The following is a 19,945-nucleotide window of genomic DNA, read 5'->3' as shown; positions in this document are numbered from 1 at the left end:
CTAACTGGGACTAACGTGAAGAATTAAAGAGCTGATCAAATATGGACGGACTTTGTTTATTTAGTGTGAAGGTATTGAGTGAAGCAGAGGGTGTATGGAGGCGCTCTGTCTGTCTTTCTACAGTATCTGTCTTACCCATTTTTATAGTGTTGTGACGGGGGGCCCTCCCCTTGTGCATATTCATGTATTATTATTATTATTATTATTATCATTATTATTATTGTATTTGTATGCGGGCGGACGAAACCGTCCGTCATTGTTGTTTGAGACCGGTGAAAAGCCTGTCTTGTAAAATGTGGTTAGCATGGATGGGGGTAAATTTTTGTGATTGTGGTTGTTATTTATTTGGATTTGGTAGATGGAAATAATACACTGAAGACATTAGAAAAGCAATGTTTGAACAGTGATGAAGTTTGTCTACTTGACTACACAAGGTGTGGCCGGCTTCATAACCGGAGACCTGTGTGAGACTGGAGCCAAGCCAAGCACAGTCTTGTGACCGGAATGTTTCTCAGTCAGTCCTGTATTGGAACAGAAGCCAGTCAGACTGCTCCTACTTGTCAGTCATCAGAGAGGTCCAGAACCCTTTAAATAACGTTGTCGTCCCGCATTTGTCAATGGGAGCAAATAGCCCATTTTCACACATACCAGCAACATGTAATTGTCCTGAAAGCACCGGGGACTGGAAATGTTGTCCATTTAGAGCAGCGTGCAATCAGGATTCTACCTTATTTTCCTGCTGGATGATTGATTTTTTTTTTCAGCACAAGGGAAATAAATGAAGTCTGGCTGTCTGCCAGCCTGCCAACCTGCTAGCCTGCCAGTCAGAAGCCCTGACGATTCAGAGAGGTTAACTAACCACTACCCTGCCCGCTCTGCCACCTCTTGGAAGAGCAGCTATGAGCTGCAATGGAGGATCTGAGTCCTCGGTCAGCCAGATAAGGAGAGGATAGGATAGGTATAGACACAAACAGCCAAGTCGTCTCTTATACGGTGTACCAGAGTAAAAGCATAGCAACGTGTGATAAAGAATAGGTCAGGACAGAGGGGTATGGTAACACATGTTAAAAAAAGACATGGCAAACCATGGTAAAGTATGGTACTATAAATGCATAGTATAACCATGTAAAATGAACGGGAAGACTTCAGACGTGCACATTTAGCGTGGTAGACCTTTATAAGGGATAATAAATCAGTGTGCGCTCTGGAAACATGAGTGCTGTGAAGAACGCAGGTTATTCATGTAACAATGTGCTTTCAAAGTTTAAACAGGTACTCTATTCGAATATTCTTTCATTTTGAAATAGCTGGAAAACAAAGAGATAAAACCATATTACAGAAATAAACAAAACGCTGGCGAGTGGAATAAACCCGGTGGCGCCCCATCAAATGACCATTAAAGAAAAGAGAGAAGCACTCTTCTGTACAGCAGCATGGGTGTTATTATTTCAGAGGCATTTGTCCTTTGTTTCCTTTGAAAGAAATCGTTTCAATACAGTCATTTATACATTATATTTAGGGCTTGAAGTTTTCAGTTTTAACCGATAATAACCAAAACTACACCCCCAAAGACCTATTTAGAAGATTCGTTTTTTTATTTTCTTATAAATCGATAAATGTGGTTTGGCAACATATTTTAAATAATGTCACTCATCCACTACTGTCTTTCTACATAAAGAAAACGACTTTCAGAAGGCGGGCAGTGTGCAGAGACATTGCAACTGAATAATCATCCATTTTGTGCACTACGTCATTTGCTTAGCAACGGTCTTAGCAACCACGAACCCACCCAAACAAACCAGCAACATGGCGTCGCCAGTTCGTTTTTTTGGCGTTATGGTTTTATTCAGTGATGAACGAAAAAAGTTATGTATTAGAGAAACGCACATTCAATGTACTATAGAAAGACAAACTGTACATTGATGTGTTTGTGTGGTGTTTATTTTTAATAACCAAAAATAACCGATTTTGCCAAATATTAATAAACCCCCCCCCTGAACAGAACAAAAAATAAAAACCTAAAAATGCAGCCCTAATTATATTATATAATTTTGCCAAATAGTGTTTGTTGGGATATTGGAGCACTTGGACCCCTATACGGACAGTGCTAAGGTTATGTGTGGAGTGTCAGGAGTAGATAGAGGCTTCCAAAAGATGCTACACCGATTCAGTGCTAGCTCATACATAATTGCATTCGCATTACTGACTCTTATTAGTCTTCCCTGTTATCTTGATTGTTGATTGTCACTGAAATGTAATGGGGTCAGTTTCAATAATAGTGTGACGGATATTAATACTGTTCCCTTTATTAATCCGTCTTGGTTTCCCCAAGCCTGCATGATTTATTGATATATACGCACCACTTAATACAGCAGCAATGCAAATATAGTGGAAAGAGCAGATTACACAGACCTGAAGATTCAAGATGCCTTGAGCAAATCCATGTCGAATATTTTTAAAGAAATAAACCCGTCCAGTAAACAGATCCCCCCCTGGTTTCCTGAGTGACTGCGGGTCGCAGAGCAGAGAGTAACGTGTTAATGCATTATGCATACCGCTGCCTGTCCCTGGGTGCAGTGTGATTTAGCCGTTACGTGACTCTTGCTTGTAATTAAAATAGCACACGCTACTCGATGGAAAGCCCAGCGTCTCCTGTCTCCCTGGTCCTGCTGATTGACAGGCAAGAGGTTACCCATGATGCCCGGCTCAGGTCGCCTGTGTGGAGCCCAGTGAAATGTCAGCCGAGAGGATATCGCATGGAGAGGCTCTTGGTATGGAGCCCGGCCAGAGATCACACTGAAACAATCAGAGCTAAATATCAGAGGGCTCCCGGGCCTCGTGGTGCCTCCTGAAACAAGTGCATTAACCCTGCCCTGCAGTAACTTCCATCTGACAAAAGCCATACTGCTCGCAATTTAGGTCATTTATGATTTTTAAAGATGTGCCCGCAGGGTTTAGGAAATTATTATTACTTATTTAGTGAACTTCAAACAACTGAAAATAATCCTATAAAATGTTAAAAAAAAAAACCTGTGTTGACCCTTTGAAGTTAAGTGCACAGAAGGAAATAGAAATAGGCACTACAGAATTATATTTTAGTTGAAATGTTAACGTGATTGTGGGACTATGCAGCTTTAAATAGATTTAGCATTTCAAAGCAAAATATCTTTGTTATTTTTGTTTGTTTGCTTATTTTTTTACTTTCTGAGAAAAATAACTCCAGGCAAAAAACAAAAGGAATATAGACTAGAGCAATGTTGATTGGGACAAAAGAATGTTTTGGAGAGACTGTTCAATGCTATGAAACTGAAGAGCACTCAATACTGCAGAGGGAGGGACGGCACAGACCTGCCTAGACCTGACTGTGTAGTGGGGAGGGTGAGTCTGTATGCAGCAGGCCCTGCTATCTCACCAGCGCCGCACAGCTAAACGGATTACAGATGTTTCAACTATTTAAATCCAAAGAGACCAAGCAGTTTCACCTTAGAATATGAGATTTATTTTATTTAGTTATTTTTGTATTTGATTTTTCTTTGACGGCGACCAGGGAGAAACCGACCATTTACCAGACTGCTCTGAAATCCATAGTGATTCGGAATTTCAATTTCTGTTCTCATAACCGTGGCCTTATGTTTGCTATCAGATGCATATCTCTCTTCCAAAATGAGTTTACAGGCGACAGCGCTAGGAATGCCATTCTCTGTGTGTGGGTGTCTTTTTCTGTTGCATTTATTCATTTTATTTCAGTTTAACCCACAAAATGTTTTGTAATAAATACAAAATGCACAAGTACAAATAAAAGATATAGAAATGGATTTTAAGAACAGTGTCGGCATACAACAAAATATACAATAGGGATTTGCAGTCAAAAAGAAACTTGTCTTTAAATGGCTTGGGCTTTGATCCCCAAAGGCTCACCTAGTAAAGGCACTACCGCATGAAGTGCAGGAGGAGTCATGCAATCGAGAGCATGCTGGTGTGAATCCTGGTTTGAATAGGAAAGCTGCGTTTTCTCTCCCATGGATGGGGGAAGAAAACCATCGTGCTTCAGCATAACAATACGGTGAAGGCATTTAAAAGAATGCAAGCCTATTTTATTGCTAAATCTTTAGGCACTGATCAAAAATACTCTGGACTTATGTAACTGTATTGTATGGAAAGGTTAATTCCAGATAACTTTTCTATAACAGACCCATTCGGTCACACTTGCTCAGGAGTAGAAAAGGGTAGCCAGTTGAATTCAGTATACAGAGTGAGTGGTGGGTAAGAGTGCGTGTCTGCATAGCATTCCCTGCAGAGTATTACTGACCATTCAAACACGGTCAATATTAATCACGTCCATTCATTGCACAGTACATAGCAATTATTTCAATGTACATTTCCATTTCCATTCTCGGAGAGGAAATAACTTTGACTTTGAATCATGACACTGAATATTCATGAAAAAACATATTCATAATACTTTCAAAAAGTTTCCCATGTTATTTCTGCATGGTATTTCTGCAGTGTTCCCATGATTTCCCCACTGTCATACCATGCATTTACCAGTTTACCCTGGTTTTCCATGTTTATCAATATGCTTTACCATACCTTGCTATTCTTTACAATGCTTACTCATTCTTTACAATGCTTTCACTATGCTTTATTACACTTTTCTCTGCTTTTACTGTGGGAACCTTTTCTAAGAGGAGAGCTCCTTCTCCCCCACTCCACCCACCTCCGTCCCTTCTTGGCTTTGCCAAGACTCGTGGGCCCAGCTCTGCTGTGGCGTCTACCCCTCTCAAAGCAGGCTGGAGTTTTAAAATATGTTGAAGGGAGGTTTACAGTGCAGCGTTGATGCGTTAGAGCAATGGTCCTTGTTGAGGTGGTAGGTCTGTATGTGTTATTGCTAATCTATATGTATCGTCTGTACTGTGAATAAAGTTGAAAGAGCAAATAGTTTTCACTGAGACCCCCTCTTATAAATGCTTTGCATTAAGCCACGTGTATACTTTTTATTACACTATTTTATTACACTATTTCGTAGCAGCATTCTATATAAATGTCATGCTTTGTTTTATAGGGCACTTTTTGTTTTGTACTATAAGTAGCAAGCTTACTAATGTTGTGTTACTAGTTTAGAGTTTAAATGTTTGCCTGATTGTTTAACTGTTGTCAGAAATATGTAGGCCAATCATGCAGTAGGTGTGAGACTTACTGTGAGTTCAGGGTTCGTATCTGTTTGCCTGCTATAGTCATGTGTAACACAGCCAAAACATCGATAAACAAGTAGAAGCCAGCACTGTCTAGTAAACGGGTTCTGGATCAAGTTTCTGTTTGTATGGCTGAAGATACGCAGCTGTGTACTAGATGGCGCTCATTCTATAAAGACACTTTGGCTGATCTAGCCTGCTATGCATACTGTATGTCTATAGCAGACAGAATAGCCTGTCACTCAAGGCATCCTAAAGTTTTTAAAATTCCAATAAGAATCACTCAGAATGATTTTGTCATAAAAAGGCAAGGGGACGACAGAACTTAATCTTTAAGAAAGTAAAAATGATAAAGTAGAAGAAAAAGTAGAATGAGGAACATAAAAAAGAGAGAATGAAGGAGATAGTCTAGCAGTGTGAGAGAGAGAGGGAAAGATAAGGGTTGAGACAGGCAGAGAAAGGGAGAGGAAGTAAGCGAGAGGCTCTATTAATATGTATGACAGCAGGCAAGCCGAGAAACACATCAAAGATATGTGACAGCCTCCCGTTCCCTATCGCTCCTCGATAACTTATTGACTGAAAGAGCTGATCCCAGTATATTCAGTGACACGGGTGCCACCTCCAGTGGACGCTGTGTGCTGATGAAATGAGCTTTTGAGAATTCAGGCCTGGGAACAGAGAGATGACACATCACTGACTGCAACAGGAGAGGAGCAGAACTCGAGCTGCAGTCGCTGAGCTTCACTGAGATGGGCCAGGATCCTCGGAGACTCTGTAATATAATAATATAATAAGAACTCCAGTTCTGTCACTTAGTATCTATTCAACCATTGTTGGGTAACCAGTCAGCAGAGTCATCATGGCTCTCGAAACATCCATCACAATTGTAAATCTCGGCTCCTCCCTCTGATAAACTCTCCCTGAATTTCTTTTTATTTTAAAAGCAGTGCTGCCACTTCCATCTTTGTACCCCGTCTGTGTTGTTTACAGTTCCGTTAGCACTGATATGATTGGCTGATATGATGACAGGTGCAGCCTATCGGATCAGCCTGGAAGCTCCTTGTACTGCAATTGGGCATAACAATGGAGGCCATACGAGAGATACACAGAGGACTAGTGTCCCCACTGGTATAGAAGATACTGTACATCTTCTATAGCAGCAGAATGAAGTGGACAACTAGCCCCACTCCCCTTCAAATCAATAAAACACTCAAGCCCCTGTTAACTCAGGTGCATCCCCTTCAGCTGGGACCCGATCATTTTAAAACATCAAGAACTCTGGAGGCACGCCAACTGCAACTCAATTAAAACCATCTAATTATGGCACTTTATTACATTTCTTTCCCCCCCGAGGTGCAATGAAAAATGGAGCTCTGCTTTTTACACTATTTCAAATGAAAACATTCCCTTTTTTTTTTTTAAGCATAATCAGCAGAAGAAGTTTTTAGTTGAAGCTCCCAATGAATTTCTCGGAGCTTCTTGAATCATTAACATTATGACAGAGGGGGTTTGATGTAAAACCCAGACAAAGATGTGAGGCTGACACTGCGCTGGATTAATGAATGAGACCTCTCTCAGACAATCTGAACAGCAGTGTGGTTTCAGCGATGGTGGAGTGACTGATTAAGAGGTTCTGACAGTGCTCCATTGGCACAGCCTGCCTTACAGTAATGAGGGGGACGACTTGAAACGCAGAGCCCCTATGTAATTGCACTTTCATGATTTATCTGCAGTAGTGTGGGGAAGCTTTGTGTGAGGCTGGCAATCCGTCTGGCACTAGCTTTTGGTTTCTCTTGTATTTTGTTCCCTGCACAGATGTAGCAGTGGCAGAAACTAAAACCTGCTCCAGCACTAACCTCTTCTGTATTCTTTATTTTATTTTTTTTATTATTTATTTCTTAGCTGACGCCCTTATCCAGGGTGACTTACAATTGTTACAAGATATCACATTATTTTTACATGCAATTCCCCATTTATACAGTTGGGTTTTTACTGGAGCAATCTAGGTAAAGTACCTTGCTCAAGGGTACAGCAGCAGTGTCCCCACCGGGGATTGAACCCCTGACCCTCCGGTCAAGAGTCCAGAGCCCTAACCACTACTCCACACTGTATTCGTACTGTATTCTGTGATGTTAATAACAGGGGTCAGGAAAACATCAGCAGGATTCATATAGTATTTAGATTCACTGACGATTATTAAATTCGATTCCTAATTATTTTTTTTTCACAAGCCCCATCTGCTCTTTCAGAGGTTTATCACTGTAAATGTGCACAGCCATTTTGCAGTTTTGTCAAGCTTTTACCCTGATTCTACTTTGCATTTACCACAGTTAGACGTGTTTTTAATATGCTGTCCCACACCTCTTTGTCCTTTACAGTGTGAGACTCATTTTCATTGGGGTCACGGATGTGTTTCCAGTTCAGTATAGCGAGAACTGCAACATCCAAAAACTGATCTTTTTTTCCTTTTTCCTTTTTTTAAATTATTTATTGAAACAGGATTTCAAAAGAATGGCTAAAATGATTATTTTTGTATTCAAAATGAATGTTTAATAAACAATTGTTTAACAATACAATAATAATGTATTATTAATTGTATTTACAAAGTGACCTCGAGGTAGTAATCTCATTTGAATACAGTCAGCTCCCCTAAATCAATGCAGTTTGGATCAGCTCTTATTTTGCTAACTTGCTGAAAATCCATGTGTATTCTAAAATGAATCCAGAATTGACAAACAGCTCGCAAAGACGAGAACAAACAAACATTATAGTATGTTATTTATCTACTTATCAGATCCATTGCATTTGGATCTGTGTACCCTTATACAAGTTTACCATAATAAAGAACAGTGAAAGAATGGTTAAAGCATAGGCAATCATTGTAAAGCATATCACAGTAAAGCATATTAATTAACATGGCAAGCCGAGGTAAACTGGTAAATGCATAGTATAACCACGGGAAGAGCGTCGGAACACTGCAGTAATAGCGTGGTAAACTTTCAGAAGGGTTATTCATACTGTGACATGCGGATTGTATCCCTGTGTATCCCTCTCCTTTCTGTAAGTGTGCCAGTGTGCTGGTACTATCAGAGGGTGGGGGGTACAGCAGCCTCATACAGAGCCAGTGGAGTCGCAAACCTCTTCATTTGCGTAGCCCGAAGCGTATTAAAGCATGAATGTGATCCTGCATGACTGATTGCACTAACACAGCCAGTGAGAGGGGAGAAGGGAGGCTCTCTGCTCCTGGTCTCCTAGTAGTCCAGCGCAGTGAGAGGTCTGTTTTTTTTACTTTGCTCCATGCTGCCATCTAGTGGCCTTTGCTGTGATGGTTTGTGAGAGTGTTTTGTTGTTTTGTTTTTTTGTACACTGTAGGTGGGGATAGGTTGGCGCTGTGCACTGAAGCCCATTGGCAAAGCCTGTGCAACGGCGCTATGCTTCCGATCTAACTTCCACACCCCTTGAGGAGTCTTTTTAGAAGAATTGTTTTCGCTGAATCAGTTAGTAAACGTGGCAAATAATGATCTAAACAGAAACAACAATACAGAACCCTCACAACATAGGATATTAAACAGAGAAAAAGTACAATGCTAAGATAATACTGACACACCATCTCTATAAAACATGAAGCTTGTTGTTTTGGTTGTTGTTGTTGTTGTTGTTTCTGGCGAGCGAGATGAATGAAATCCTGAATTAGAAGGCGTGTTTACCTCTGCATGGATACCAAAAACGCTTGTTGCTGGGGCACCAAACCCCCCTTCCACAGCTGAGATCCAAAATAAAGAATACATCAAAGAAAACATTCAAAAGCCAGCTGTGTTACAACGCATGGAGCTGGGAAGGAATGCATGAATTCTATTCTCCTGGAATATTTCAATATTAAATAGATCTGGCTGTGCTTGATTTAGGTGGGAGGTGGGGGGGTGGGGGGGTGGGGGGTGGGAGGGTGGGGGGGGGGGGTTAGCTGTAGCCAAAGAAACCTCTAGTTTAACTCCAGTGTTACTCCAGCAGCCACAGCTCTCTGGGATACAGAGTCCAGAATAAAGTAGCTTCTGTGGAAGAAGGAAGAAGAATATCCAGACTCTCAATATTGCAGCTCGTAGATAATTCTTCAGAGATCAATGTGCTGGATCAGTTTTGAATGAAAGTCCAGCAGAATGCACATAAAAGTACTTTACACAGTAGTGAAAAAAACTAACTTGTGACGTCAATTAGAGAGTGAATTGATAAAGCTAATCAAACCTGAGGTGTGGGGTTTATATTCAATAAATGCAGGTCATCCACACATGCTTGGTGTAGTGTCAGCTCTTAATAAATGCAGGTCATCCACACATGCTTGGTGTAGTGTCAGCTCTTAATAAATGCAGGTCATCCACACATGCTTGGTGTAGTGTCAGCTCTTAATAAATGCAGGTCATCCACACATGCTTGGTGTAGTGTCAGCTCTTAATAAATGCAGGTCATCCACACATGCTTGGTGTAGTGTCAGCTCTTAATAAATGCAGGTCATCTACACATGCTTGGTGTAGTGTCAGCTCTTAATAAATCCAGGTCATCCACACATGCTTGTGGTAGTGTCAGCTCTTCATAAATGCCTGTACATCTCAAAACTTTGTGTACCTGATCCAGCGTGGTCATGCCTCAGATGCAGCCCTGTCCATTATGCAATGGCTTGGCACATACTGGTACAGTGAATAACATTTGATTTTGCTGTTCTGCCTGAAGATTGTAATAAAATAAAACACAGGAAAGGAAATCTGATCAATGATTCTGTAAAGACAGAAGGTGAAGACGCCTTTCTTTCTTTTCCTTGTTTTCTTTCTTTGACAAAGACTTTTCAGCACTGCTGATTCACTCTTGCTGTGCTGTTTGCCTGGTCTCTTTTGCTGCTTCCGCGTGTGAGGGGAGGGATTTCTATTGACTCTGCAAGCCTAATTAGTGCTTAATGATCTGGGAAGACGGGAATGTGCCTCCCCAGGCGAGAAGTCCAGCACTGCCACTTCCGAAACCTTAATTAACCTTTTCTGGTGGGACAGTGCTGCAGAGTCTCACAGCGGCTGCCATTGATTAGCTGGGGAGAAGCGGACTGGAAAAGTCACTCAGCTCAGCTCCCGACACACCGCGCTCCCTCCGCGCCTGCTGTGCAGGGATCAATTCTTTATTAGAGAAGTAACTAACTTTGAAAACTCTTAATGGATGAGGGGTATCGCCGCGGGTCCGTGATGGACACTGGCTTATCAACAGGGAACCTGACAGCTCAATATCAGTGTGCTTCTGACATTGTACACTTACTACTGTGGAACCAATGTGTTCACACTGAGATAAGACTCAAGTCTCTCTTTTTATGCAATTCTTTCTGTACGTCATTAAAGCACTGGACTTTTACCCATCCTGGTCAGTGAGGGACACACACAGGAATTATCAAACATTACTGACAATTGTAACCATTATTGTTAAGGTATTATTGCTTTAATTTTAAAGAAGACGTCAGTGAAGAATAACGGATTGAATTCTTCAGTTTCTCTGTAGCATTGCGGAGATTGCTTCCAGCCTATGTTGATCAGGTCTTGTGCAGTTTACTAAAGCCCATATTTATTCATTTTTCGCCGAGGAGATTTGATGTTGTCAGGCCTAAACCCATGCAGCGCAGTCTGCAGTGCATGAAGGATCTGTTCTGGTTCAGATAATGGTTTCTATTTCCCAGCCACAAGCTGCCACTCACCTTGGCCTTGGCACGCCAGTATATGAGATGGTAAGCAGAGAATAATAAGCTTCTCTCCTCTTATTATCATCCTCCGAGAGGCTGCGTATTTGCATAGCTTTACAATAATCTGGTGGCAGGCAGAGCCTCTGATCCCTGCCCAGTGGAGAGAGCCCAGATCCCTTTTATCTGGGACAGCTTATCGGCTCGTTAATAAACCCTTCACAAAGCCCAGGTAGGACTTGATTGGATCAAGCAGGGAATTAGGCTTCCCTTTTTCTGGGTATTATTGTGGATCTGCATGTGATTAAGCAGGGCTGGCTGCACCTCCTCCTCCTCCTAAGCTCAGCGCAGACAGCTGCCTGTCTCTGCTGGGACTCTGTCCGCCAGGGGCTGTGAAACAGACGAGATATCAGGGATGAGTAATGCCTGTCCGGCATGTCCCTGTCTCATTTTTAACCCCCCATCCGTGACTCGGGTCTAATTTCCTTTTAATTGACCTTATTTGTTTCTACAAATCCTAACCTCCTCAATCGCTCTTTAACGGTTCTATAACATCAAGGTGCAGCTGTCAACGGCACGTTACAAGAGTATGAAGTAACCGTAGAGTGTAGGAAAACTCTGTGTATGCAAGATAAAGCATAAAATAGCATTGTGAAACAAGTATGGTAAACAGTGACAAGGCACTGCATGTGCTCTGCAAAATCATAAAACAAGCATGGGCAACTGCTCAGCATGTATAATACTGTAGATCTTTGTAGAAGTTTGTGTTTAACAAAACAGCACCCAGTTCTGGGAGCCTCTGTGGAAGATACATCTTCAGCAGACTCTGCTGGCTTTGTAAAGCATACCATATACCCCTCATTGTCTTTTAATACCAGTTTTAACTAGATTTATAATATTTCTGTAGAAGTACTGAAAAAAGCGAGTATGTAATGAATGTTTCGACTTTATCAATGTCTTCATTTGGAACAGTGAATTGTGAGCCACACAGTTACTTAGACACTAAGAACTGCATTGTGGATGTTGGTGCATTGGGCTGCTGTCCACTATTTATTATTTTTCATTGTATTGATTCTTTGGTTTAAAACTGTGGCTCTTCATTTTCAGTGCCTGTGTACGAGAACTCCTGTTTGTGGGTTTTAACAGTTACATCAAGCGGTCAGAGACCGGTATTGTAGAAACAGGCTTTTCTCCTGCACACAATATATATATATATTCGGGAATAACTTTCCAACCTCCTAGGGAGCCAGCCTCTAAGTGGTTAAAGCAATGTGAGATACAGAATTGAACAAGGCTGTCTCTCGCTCTCTCTCTATCGCACGCTCCCCTCTCTCACTGACCTTTGCTGAAGCGTAATTAAAATCCATTTTAATTAAATCTCCCAGCTTCTACCTAAAGCCAGTGCTCCTGAATGCACCCCCCTCGTGTGCTTTCTTCAGCTCGATCTGGGAAGGTCGCGTCTCGCAACACAAGCAGTGCGCTGGCAGCAGGAGGCACGGAAAATGCCAGGGGTGAGAGGTCATACCTCAGCTGAGACAGCTGGGAAGTGGGGGAGTGGGGGGGTGGGAGGGGGGTATCTGGATTAGGAGAAGAGGCAGGCTGAAAGAGCTTATTTTAATTGCAGTCCAGCTAATATCCCCACATCGCTCGCTCGCTCACCACTCTCCATCTTCAGTGCAATTGGCATTATTAAACATTTAATGGCACTAACTTTTTCATAACTCTCATCAATTATTGAGCAGCGTGTGCCCAGGCTTAAGTGATGATGACGAGGAGTTAAACGGCTTTGGTGAAAGGTTGGGTCGTGCCCTTTATTGGTTGTGACGCATACAATACCCACACAGACATGCACACGCTCACACACTCACACACAGCACGCTCATATGTTTGTGTATAGTGTTCATCAGGACTTTGCACTGACTCCAATGAAGATTTCTTATTCTAAAGCAAATACTCTTTCTAGCACACACCTACATACGGTGTATATATACAGATAGTCATGGAACGAGAAACAAAATAAATAAATCAAGAAAGATCAATAGCTATCTCAGTGTTGCAGTAAAGCTGGATTTAGCTGGATTTATTTGTTGAGGTGTGCAAATCAAATACCACATCATGCTATGACCCTTGGTGAAGTTGAGTGGGGCACCCCATCTGAACAGACTGCACTGTACAGTGCATGCCTTGTGCACTGCAGAATCAACTGCAGAAAACAAAGACCAAGAAGCAGTGTGGTTAGACTCTTCATAACCACAGAGCACTCGGGTGTGGCAAATTCAGAAATGCTAAGTGTTTCAACTAAAACACATGGAGAAAGACTGTTAGTCCAAACGCTTGTCATTTACGAAGTTTAGTATTAGTGTTAGACTCCAGGTCTTTTTACTGTGTTCAGGTAGATTAAAATATGCAAGTCATTGTTGTTCTGATAGGCTGACAAACTGCGGTCCTGAAATTGTTAATGCTCATACAGATGGCATACTCTGTTGCAAGCAGACTCTAACACAGCGGCTCTCTCGTTTGTTTTTCAGATGAACAGGCCCATCCAGGTGAAGCCAGCCGACAGTGAAAGCCGAGGAGGTAGTTCTTTATTTATGTTGGAATATGTGAACAAACACTGCTTGAAATGTATTCATTGGTACAACATAATTTGTAAATGTCTGTATCAAAAACATCAAAAGATTCTACTGTACAGAAGAGGTACAATCAGGGTTATTGTACTGTACTATAGTACAGATTATACTTTTGTTGTCAAGCTAATTCAAAATGTAAGAATATTCAAATATCCCAGCACTAGATATTTTTGAACGTTGTGTTGAGAGCATACCTGAACACGTAACTCCCTGAATTCAAAAGCCATTTCCTACCTGGGTGATCATAACAGGGTTCTAGAACCAATTTCTTTCAAGTTTCTCTTTTTTTCAAGTGCAGAAATGAAGTTTAGGTGCATTTTATCACACACAGTAGATTGTTGATTCAATAAATCTGTTTTTTTTGTTAGTGTTGCATGAATGTAACATGCACTGCCATTTAGGTTAAACTCTCTAAGTGTTTGTGCAAACCAGCCTAGCTCTTTTGTGTGGTGGATAAGATGCTCGCTTGTAAGGGTGTGGTTGCTGTTCTGTTACATGAAGAGCAAGGTGAATGCAACTTCTGATTGCAATATGCACTAAATTCAATTTACCACTGATTCTCTTAAGCAGTTTTACTGTGTTTAGGTAGGAAGGTTGTCTGTACCTCCCTGACTAAAGCCCCTTTCACACTGGCACTGGCTACCCAGGTCACAATCCCGCGTAGTGTGAAACTACGTACCTGGGTTGTACCCGGGTTAACCCGGGTCCCAGCGACCCACCTCAGGATGTGGTTAGACACGCTTTCACCCAGGTTGAGCAAGACAAAATGCATGACGGCCGTTCTTAAACCGGCGAAGGTTTCACTTCTGCAAGGAACGTTTTTGTTTATTCTGTTTAACCGTATTTCTGTTGCTTGAGACACACCATGAGCAGCAGGGATGAGAAACATTTGCTCTAATCAACATTTGGGCCAACGGTTCAATCCAGAGAAGCTTGGATGGAAGCGTCAGTAACAAGCTGCTTCTGGGGCATTGATGCGCACGTTGTGTACTTGCGTCTGTCACCCATAAAAGGAATGCACAGCACCTTCTGTATAGAGTGGTTAATTAGGCAGATTGGGTAAATGATTGGTTAATTGAAGCATACAGATGAAGAGCCATGTATGTGCATTTCTGTTCAGATTTGAATTGCTTGGACAAATATCCCCCGTTTTCCCATTATATGAATCATGTGTACTCTTCTGCAGATAGAGCAGTAGCAGATAGACAAAACGTTGCTTTTCAGAACAAGATTCAGAGCTTCACAAAATTGCACACACTGCAGATGTTTTTTTTTTGTTTGTCTCAACAATTCAATTGATAGAGTAAGCGCCGGGTTTTCAAGAATTATTAGTAAAAAACAATATCTTGTTGAATTTGTAGTGAATTCCCATGGAGTAACCCTTGTCTTAAATTATGTCTTTCTACACAGTACAAGCCTTTTTGGTATGCATATATCCACATTATTATTATTATTATTTATTTCTTAGCAGACGCCCTTATCCAGGGCGACTTACAATCACAAGCAAATACAAATACATTCAAGTGTTACAATATAAGTCATACAATAAGAACAAGAAATACAATAATTCTCAAGTGTGACAAACCACAATTCAATAATACAGCAGATAATAGTGAAAGTTACATCAGGATATGATTAAATAGTGATAGTTACATCAGGATATGATTAAGTACAAAATACTACAGATTAAACACTTGGCAGATTACAATATTCTGAGGTACAGGATTAAATGCAGTAAAATAGGGGGCAGATAAGAGCAAAATAAAGCATATTTAAATGAAGGGTGATAGTGTCCCAGGATACAACAGAGGAGTTCTACAGGTGCTGTTTGAAGAGGTGAGTCTTAAGGAGGCGCCGGAATGTGGTCAGGGACTGGGTAGTCCTGACATCTGTAGGACACATGATAGCTACTTTAAATATATATGTATATTCACTACCCATTGCAGTATAGCACTACAGCACCACAATTATCAGCCAGAAAATGATGCTTTTATTTAAACAATAGGCAAAGCTTTCTATCTTACCTCCCCTGTTCTTATGAAAGATGACCACAGTATTTATGCACGTTTACCGTACTGTTCCCATGGTTATACTGTGCATTTACCATAGCTTCACCTGGTTTGCCATGTTTTTAAATATGCTTTACCATGCCTCTCTGTTCTTTACAATGCTTCCCTATGCTTTACCATGCCTCTATGTTCTTTACAATGCTTCCCTATGCTTTACCATGCCTCTCTGTGCTTTACAATGCTTCCCTATGCTTTACCATGCCTCTCTGTTCTTTACAATGCTTCCCTATGCTTTACCATGCCTCTATGTTCTTTACAATGCTTCCCTATGCTTTACCATGCCTCTCTGTTCTTTACAATGCTTCCCTATGCTTTACCATGCCTCTATGTTCTTTACAATGCTTCCCTATGCTTTACCATGCCTCTCTGTTCTTTACAATGCTTCCCTATGCTTTACCAGACCTCTCTGTGCTTTACAATGCTTCCCTATGCTTTACTATGCCTCTCTGTGCTTTACAATGCTTCCCTATGCTTTACCATGCCTCTCTGTGCTTTACAATGCTTCCCTATGCTTTACCAGACCTCTCTGTGCTTTACAATGCTTCCCTATGCTTTACCATGCCTCTCTGTGCTTTACAATGCTTCCCTATGCTTTAGCATGCTTTCATTGAGCTTTATTACACTTTGCTGTGGGGAACTTTTATAACGGTGATGGAATGTAAAAGAAGTCAGCGGAATATTTATACTGTTTTGCAACGTCAGTCTGTCTCTCGCTAGCTAGAGCAAATGAAGGAATAGACTGCAAGCCGCTCGCAGTCTGCAGATCATTCTCTGTGATGTCTTGAAGGGCCTGCCATTAGAATATGGTGGGCATTTAGTTATTTATTGATGTATTGATTTATTGATGTATTGATGTTGTTTGATGTTTTTTTTCATATCGGGGTATATAAGCTATTATAAGCTAGTAAGCAACCGTCTAAATCAGAATTTGTTAAAGAACAAGTAGCGTCCAAAGTCATTATTTTAATAGAGAGGCTTTTCTGTTCTCTGTCTCATTCTTTATGAAGATTGCAAAGTGTTTTTCAGTCTATGTTAAGCTGCTTTCACTGAGATCAGGAGCTGACCTTTAGTTCTAGTTGCCTGCCATCAATCTGCAGCCGGATCCTCCACAGTGTCTAAAGAAGTCTAAAGAGCCAGCACCATATAGGGATCTGCCATTTCTGTTGTGCTGGCAGTGCACTGCTGTGCACAAGATGCTGCTTTCACTGAGTCCTGTAAAGACACTGATCTAGCCTACATTACATCTGTCTTCAGCAGGCAAGTGGAACAACACCTTACATAGACTTGCTTTTTGTTTGAGTTTTTTTACATTTGACTGTACCAGGGAATGAAGCACGTTCAAGGGTAATCCCAGGATAACCACCTTCAGGTGACTGATGTAGTTTAGGTGCAGGCCAGTGCTGTTAAAATCAAGCAGTACATTATTACAGCATCTTAGAGGCTGATGAAACAAACCCCTTGGCCTGCTGCGTCACCAAGCACCCCAGAGCAATATCCCAAGACTGTAGTAATGCAGTCAGATATGAGGCGATAGAAACTGATTAACTGAACCAAAATAATGTGTCGAGAAAACTAGGTGCTCCATCTCAGCATGCGTTTATCCTGCTTCAACTACAGACAATCTGAATAAAAGCCAAGTGATTTATCCTCATTTACAAACAGAGGTCGAACAATGGCAGGTTTCCAATCCAACAAAAGTTCTTTAAAAAAAGTTCACACACACACACACACGGACACGCACACACACACACACAAGCACACACACACACACGCACACACACACACACAAGAGATTTCTAAGAGAGCCAGCTTGAGTCTGTGCCATGTAGATGTGCTGGCGGCTTATTATAGCTCGTTTTATTCTGGGCTGTCAAAACCTCTTCTGGGGAGACTGGCATAAAATCAAATGTGGGACTTCTATTATCTGAGGCAAAGGAGACATTAATGAGAAGCTGCCCTCCAACACACTGATCAATGGGCTAATTTAACATCTGAGAATACTGTTTTAAGGGAAATCTAGGGAAATAGCCTTTAAACTGTTTGGCTGTTTCCAGGGAATTGCTACATTTCCATCCCTTCTTAACTCTCAATGATTAATATTGGTTGAGAGGGAACGATCCTTTTCTCTGTCGAGTGAGGAGCTGCAATACTTCGCCGCTCCGTAACTCAAAACACTCAATCATATGGTATATAGTTGTAGTAAAATGGAACGTAGTGATAAAATTAGACAAAGGTTTCAACAGGAAGTCTCTGTGGTATTTATAACATACTGCATAAAGACTTCTTGTACAAGCATTTGTCTAAATTGAGTTTGTTTATGGGGAGCCCGGGGGCTTAAGGACATTTTCCTCTCCTGAAAAGCCCCAGGTGACGATTAAGAATTCTACCCTGAATTCCTGCATCAGATACTTCATATCCCAAGGTAATTCTGTGACTGTGAGAAACTGAGTCACATTATAACTTGTAAAGTCCTTAGCTCTACACAGAAAACATGAACAGCAAAGTTGTGCAGCACACACGTTTGCAGCAAAGTGTCAGTCAAACTCGGGTTTATATTATAGAGATGGCGGCAGGATATGTAACTTTGGAAAACCAAACAGAAACTAAGCATCTACAAAAAAAAATAAAATAAGAGACTACATTACATTGAGTGGAAGGAGTAGTAGTGACTTAAGCATGAACAATCCGCCCCATAGCAGGTCATACCCATGTCCGAGGTGTGGAACCCCAGGAATGGAGCAGATCATACCCATGTCCGAGGTGTGGAACCCCAGGAATGGAGCAGGTCATACCCATGTCCAAGGTTTGGAACCCCAGGAATGGAGCAGGTCATACCCATGTCCAAGGTCTGGAACCCCAGGAATGGAGCAGGTCATACCCATGTCCGAGGTCTGGAACCCCAGGAATGGAGCAGGTCATACCCATGTCCGAGGTCTGGAACCCCAGGAATGGAGCAGGTCATACCCATGTCCGAGGTCTGGAACCCCAGGAATGGAGCAGGCCATACCCATGTCCGAGGTCTGGAACCCCAGGAATGGAGCAGGTCATACCCATGTCAAAGGTCTGGAACCCCAGGAATGGAGCAGGTCATACCCATGTCCGAGGTCTGGAACCCCAGGAATGGAGCAGGTCATACCCATGTCAAAGGTCTGGAACCCCAGGAATGAAGCAGGTCATACCCATGTCCGAGGTCTGGAACCCCAGGAATGGAGTTGCCCTGGAGTCCTGAGAGGCTGCTCAGGAGCACACTCGCTGTTCTGTGACTGTGCCCTCATTGATCTCAATGGGAGGGTCTCATTTCAGGTCGTTGCCCTGACATTGTTTCGCAGGGCAAATTTCACAGCAATTAATCACTGATTATATATAAAACAAGAGTAAGCAAATGAGTTCCCAACAAGGGGGGTGTGGTGAACCAGACAGCTTCTCATTGTGTCTACTTGATGTGTCTTTTCAAAAGCCATTGATAAAGACTTCTCGTCCAAACATTTGGCTGAGACTTGAATGTGTTTCCAGCATTGAATTTATTCATGGGTATTTACATGTTAAATATTTTATTAGAATCCTACAAATACACCTCCGTTGTTTACCTTCAGTCACGTGCTTTATGAATTTCAAACCCTATTTGTGAATGTCTTTATTTTATGCGTTTGTTCCATGAGTGAACCTCCCAGTGCTGTGAACCCTCCTCCTCTAAGCTGATGGTTAATGTTTCAGGCAGCCCGTGTCAGGTCAATGAGTTAATACTCGAGTGTTTAATTTGACAGCACAGTAACACTGGGGAAGCGTACATGGGGCCTGCACAGTCAAGCTGCATGCAGGCAGGTCCGGGCTTCGCTGGAGTTCCTTGCAAGTGTTTTAATGTACAAAGTCGTGTTATTGTTGCTAAGGTTATTGTTGCTAAGGCATTCATTTTACCCAGGTTTGATAATGGCAGTGGGATTGATATGCACCCTACTTCATCTTGTCTACACAAATTGGAGTCTTTCAGCGAGTGGCGGAGGAGATTTATTCGTAATTGCAGCTGTCCAACTTTTCTGCTGTACAATGTGCTTCATAATGAATTGGTTCAGTTATTCTTGCTGGCAGAATTCTCTTAGGTGCGCTGTGTACATCTCCTCTTTGTTGTAGAAGTAAGCAGCAGTACCCAGACACAGAGGGAATTAGTACATATTATTCATTCAAAAAGATTTAATCTGGATCTGTCTCTGAGATGCTTTGTCTGTTTTTTGTGTAACACTGTTGCTCCTGTTTTCTAAAAAAAAGTTCCACTTTCATCAATTAAATATGGGAGGCATTTTTTAAAGCACATCTTGTTCAGAAAGCCGATCTGATATGTTTTCTCATCCAGCGGAG

At 41.7% G+C, this 19,945-nt stretch overlaps 1 protein-coding gene across 16 annotated transcripts in view; it reads left to right on the top strand.

The window, feature by feature from the left end:
- The window catches only part of celf4 (CUGBP, Elav-like family member 4), a 224,303-nt gene that overhangs the window by 104,335 nt on the left and 100,023 nt on the right, over positions 1-19,945 (top strand). For all 16 annotated transcript variants that reach the window (XM_058986022.1, XM_058986021.1, XM_058986035.1 and 13 more), the window contains exon 3: positions 13,422-13,470. In XM_058986022.1, coding sequence (XP_058842005.1) covers positions 13,422-13,470 — 49 coding nt within the window. The remainder of the gene's footprint in view (positions 1-13,421; positions 13,471-19,945) is intronic.

This window comes from Acipenser ruthenus, chromosome 2 (genome assembly GCF_902713425.1).
Source record: "Acipenser ruthenus chromosome 2, fAciRut3.2 maternal haplotype, whole genome shotgun sequence".
In the NCBI taxonomy this organism is placed as follows: domain Eukaryota; kingdom Metazoa; phylum Chordata; class Actinopteri; order Acipenseriformes; family Acipenseridae; genus Acipenser; species Acipenser ruthenus.
The sequence above is the reverse complement of the archived record's forward strand: the minus strand, read 5'-3'. Positions and strand labels throughout refer to the sequence as shown.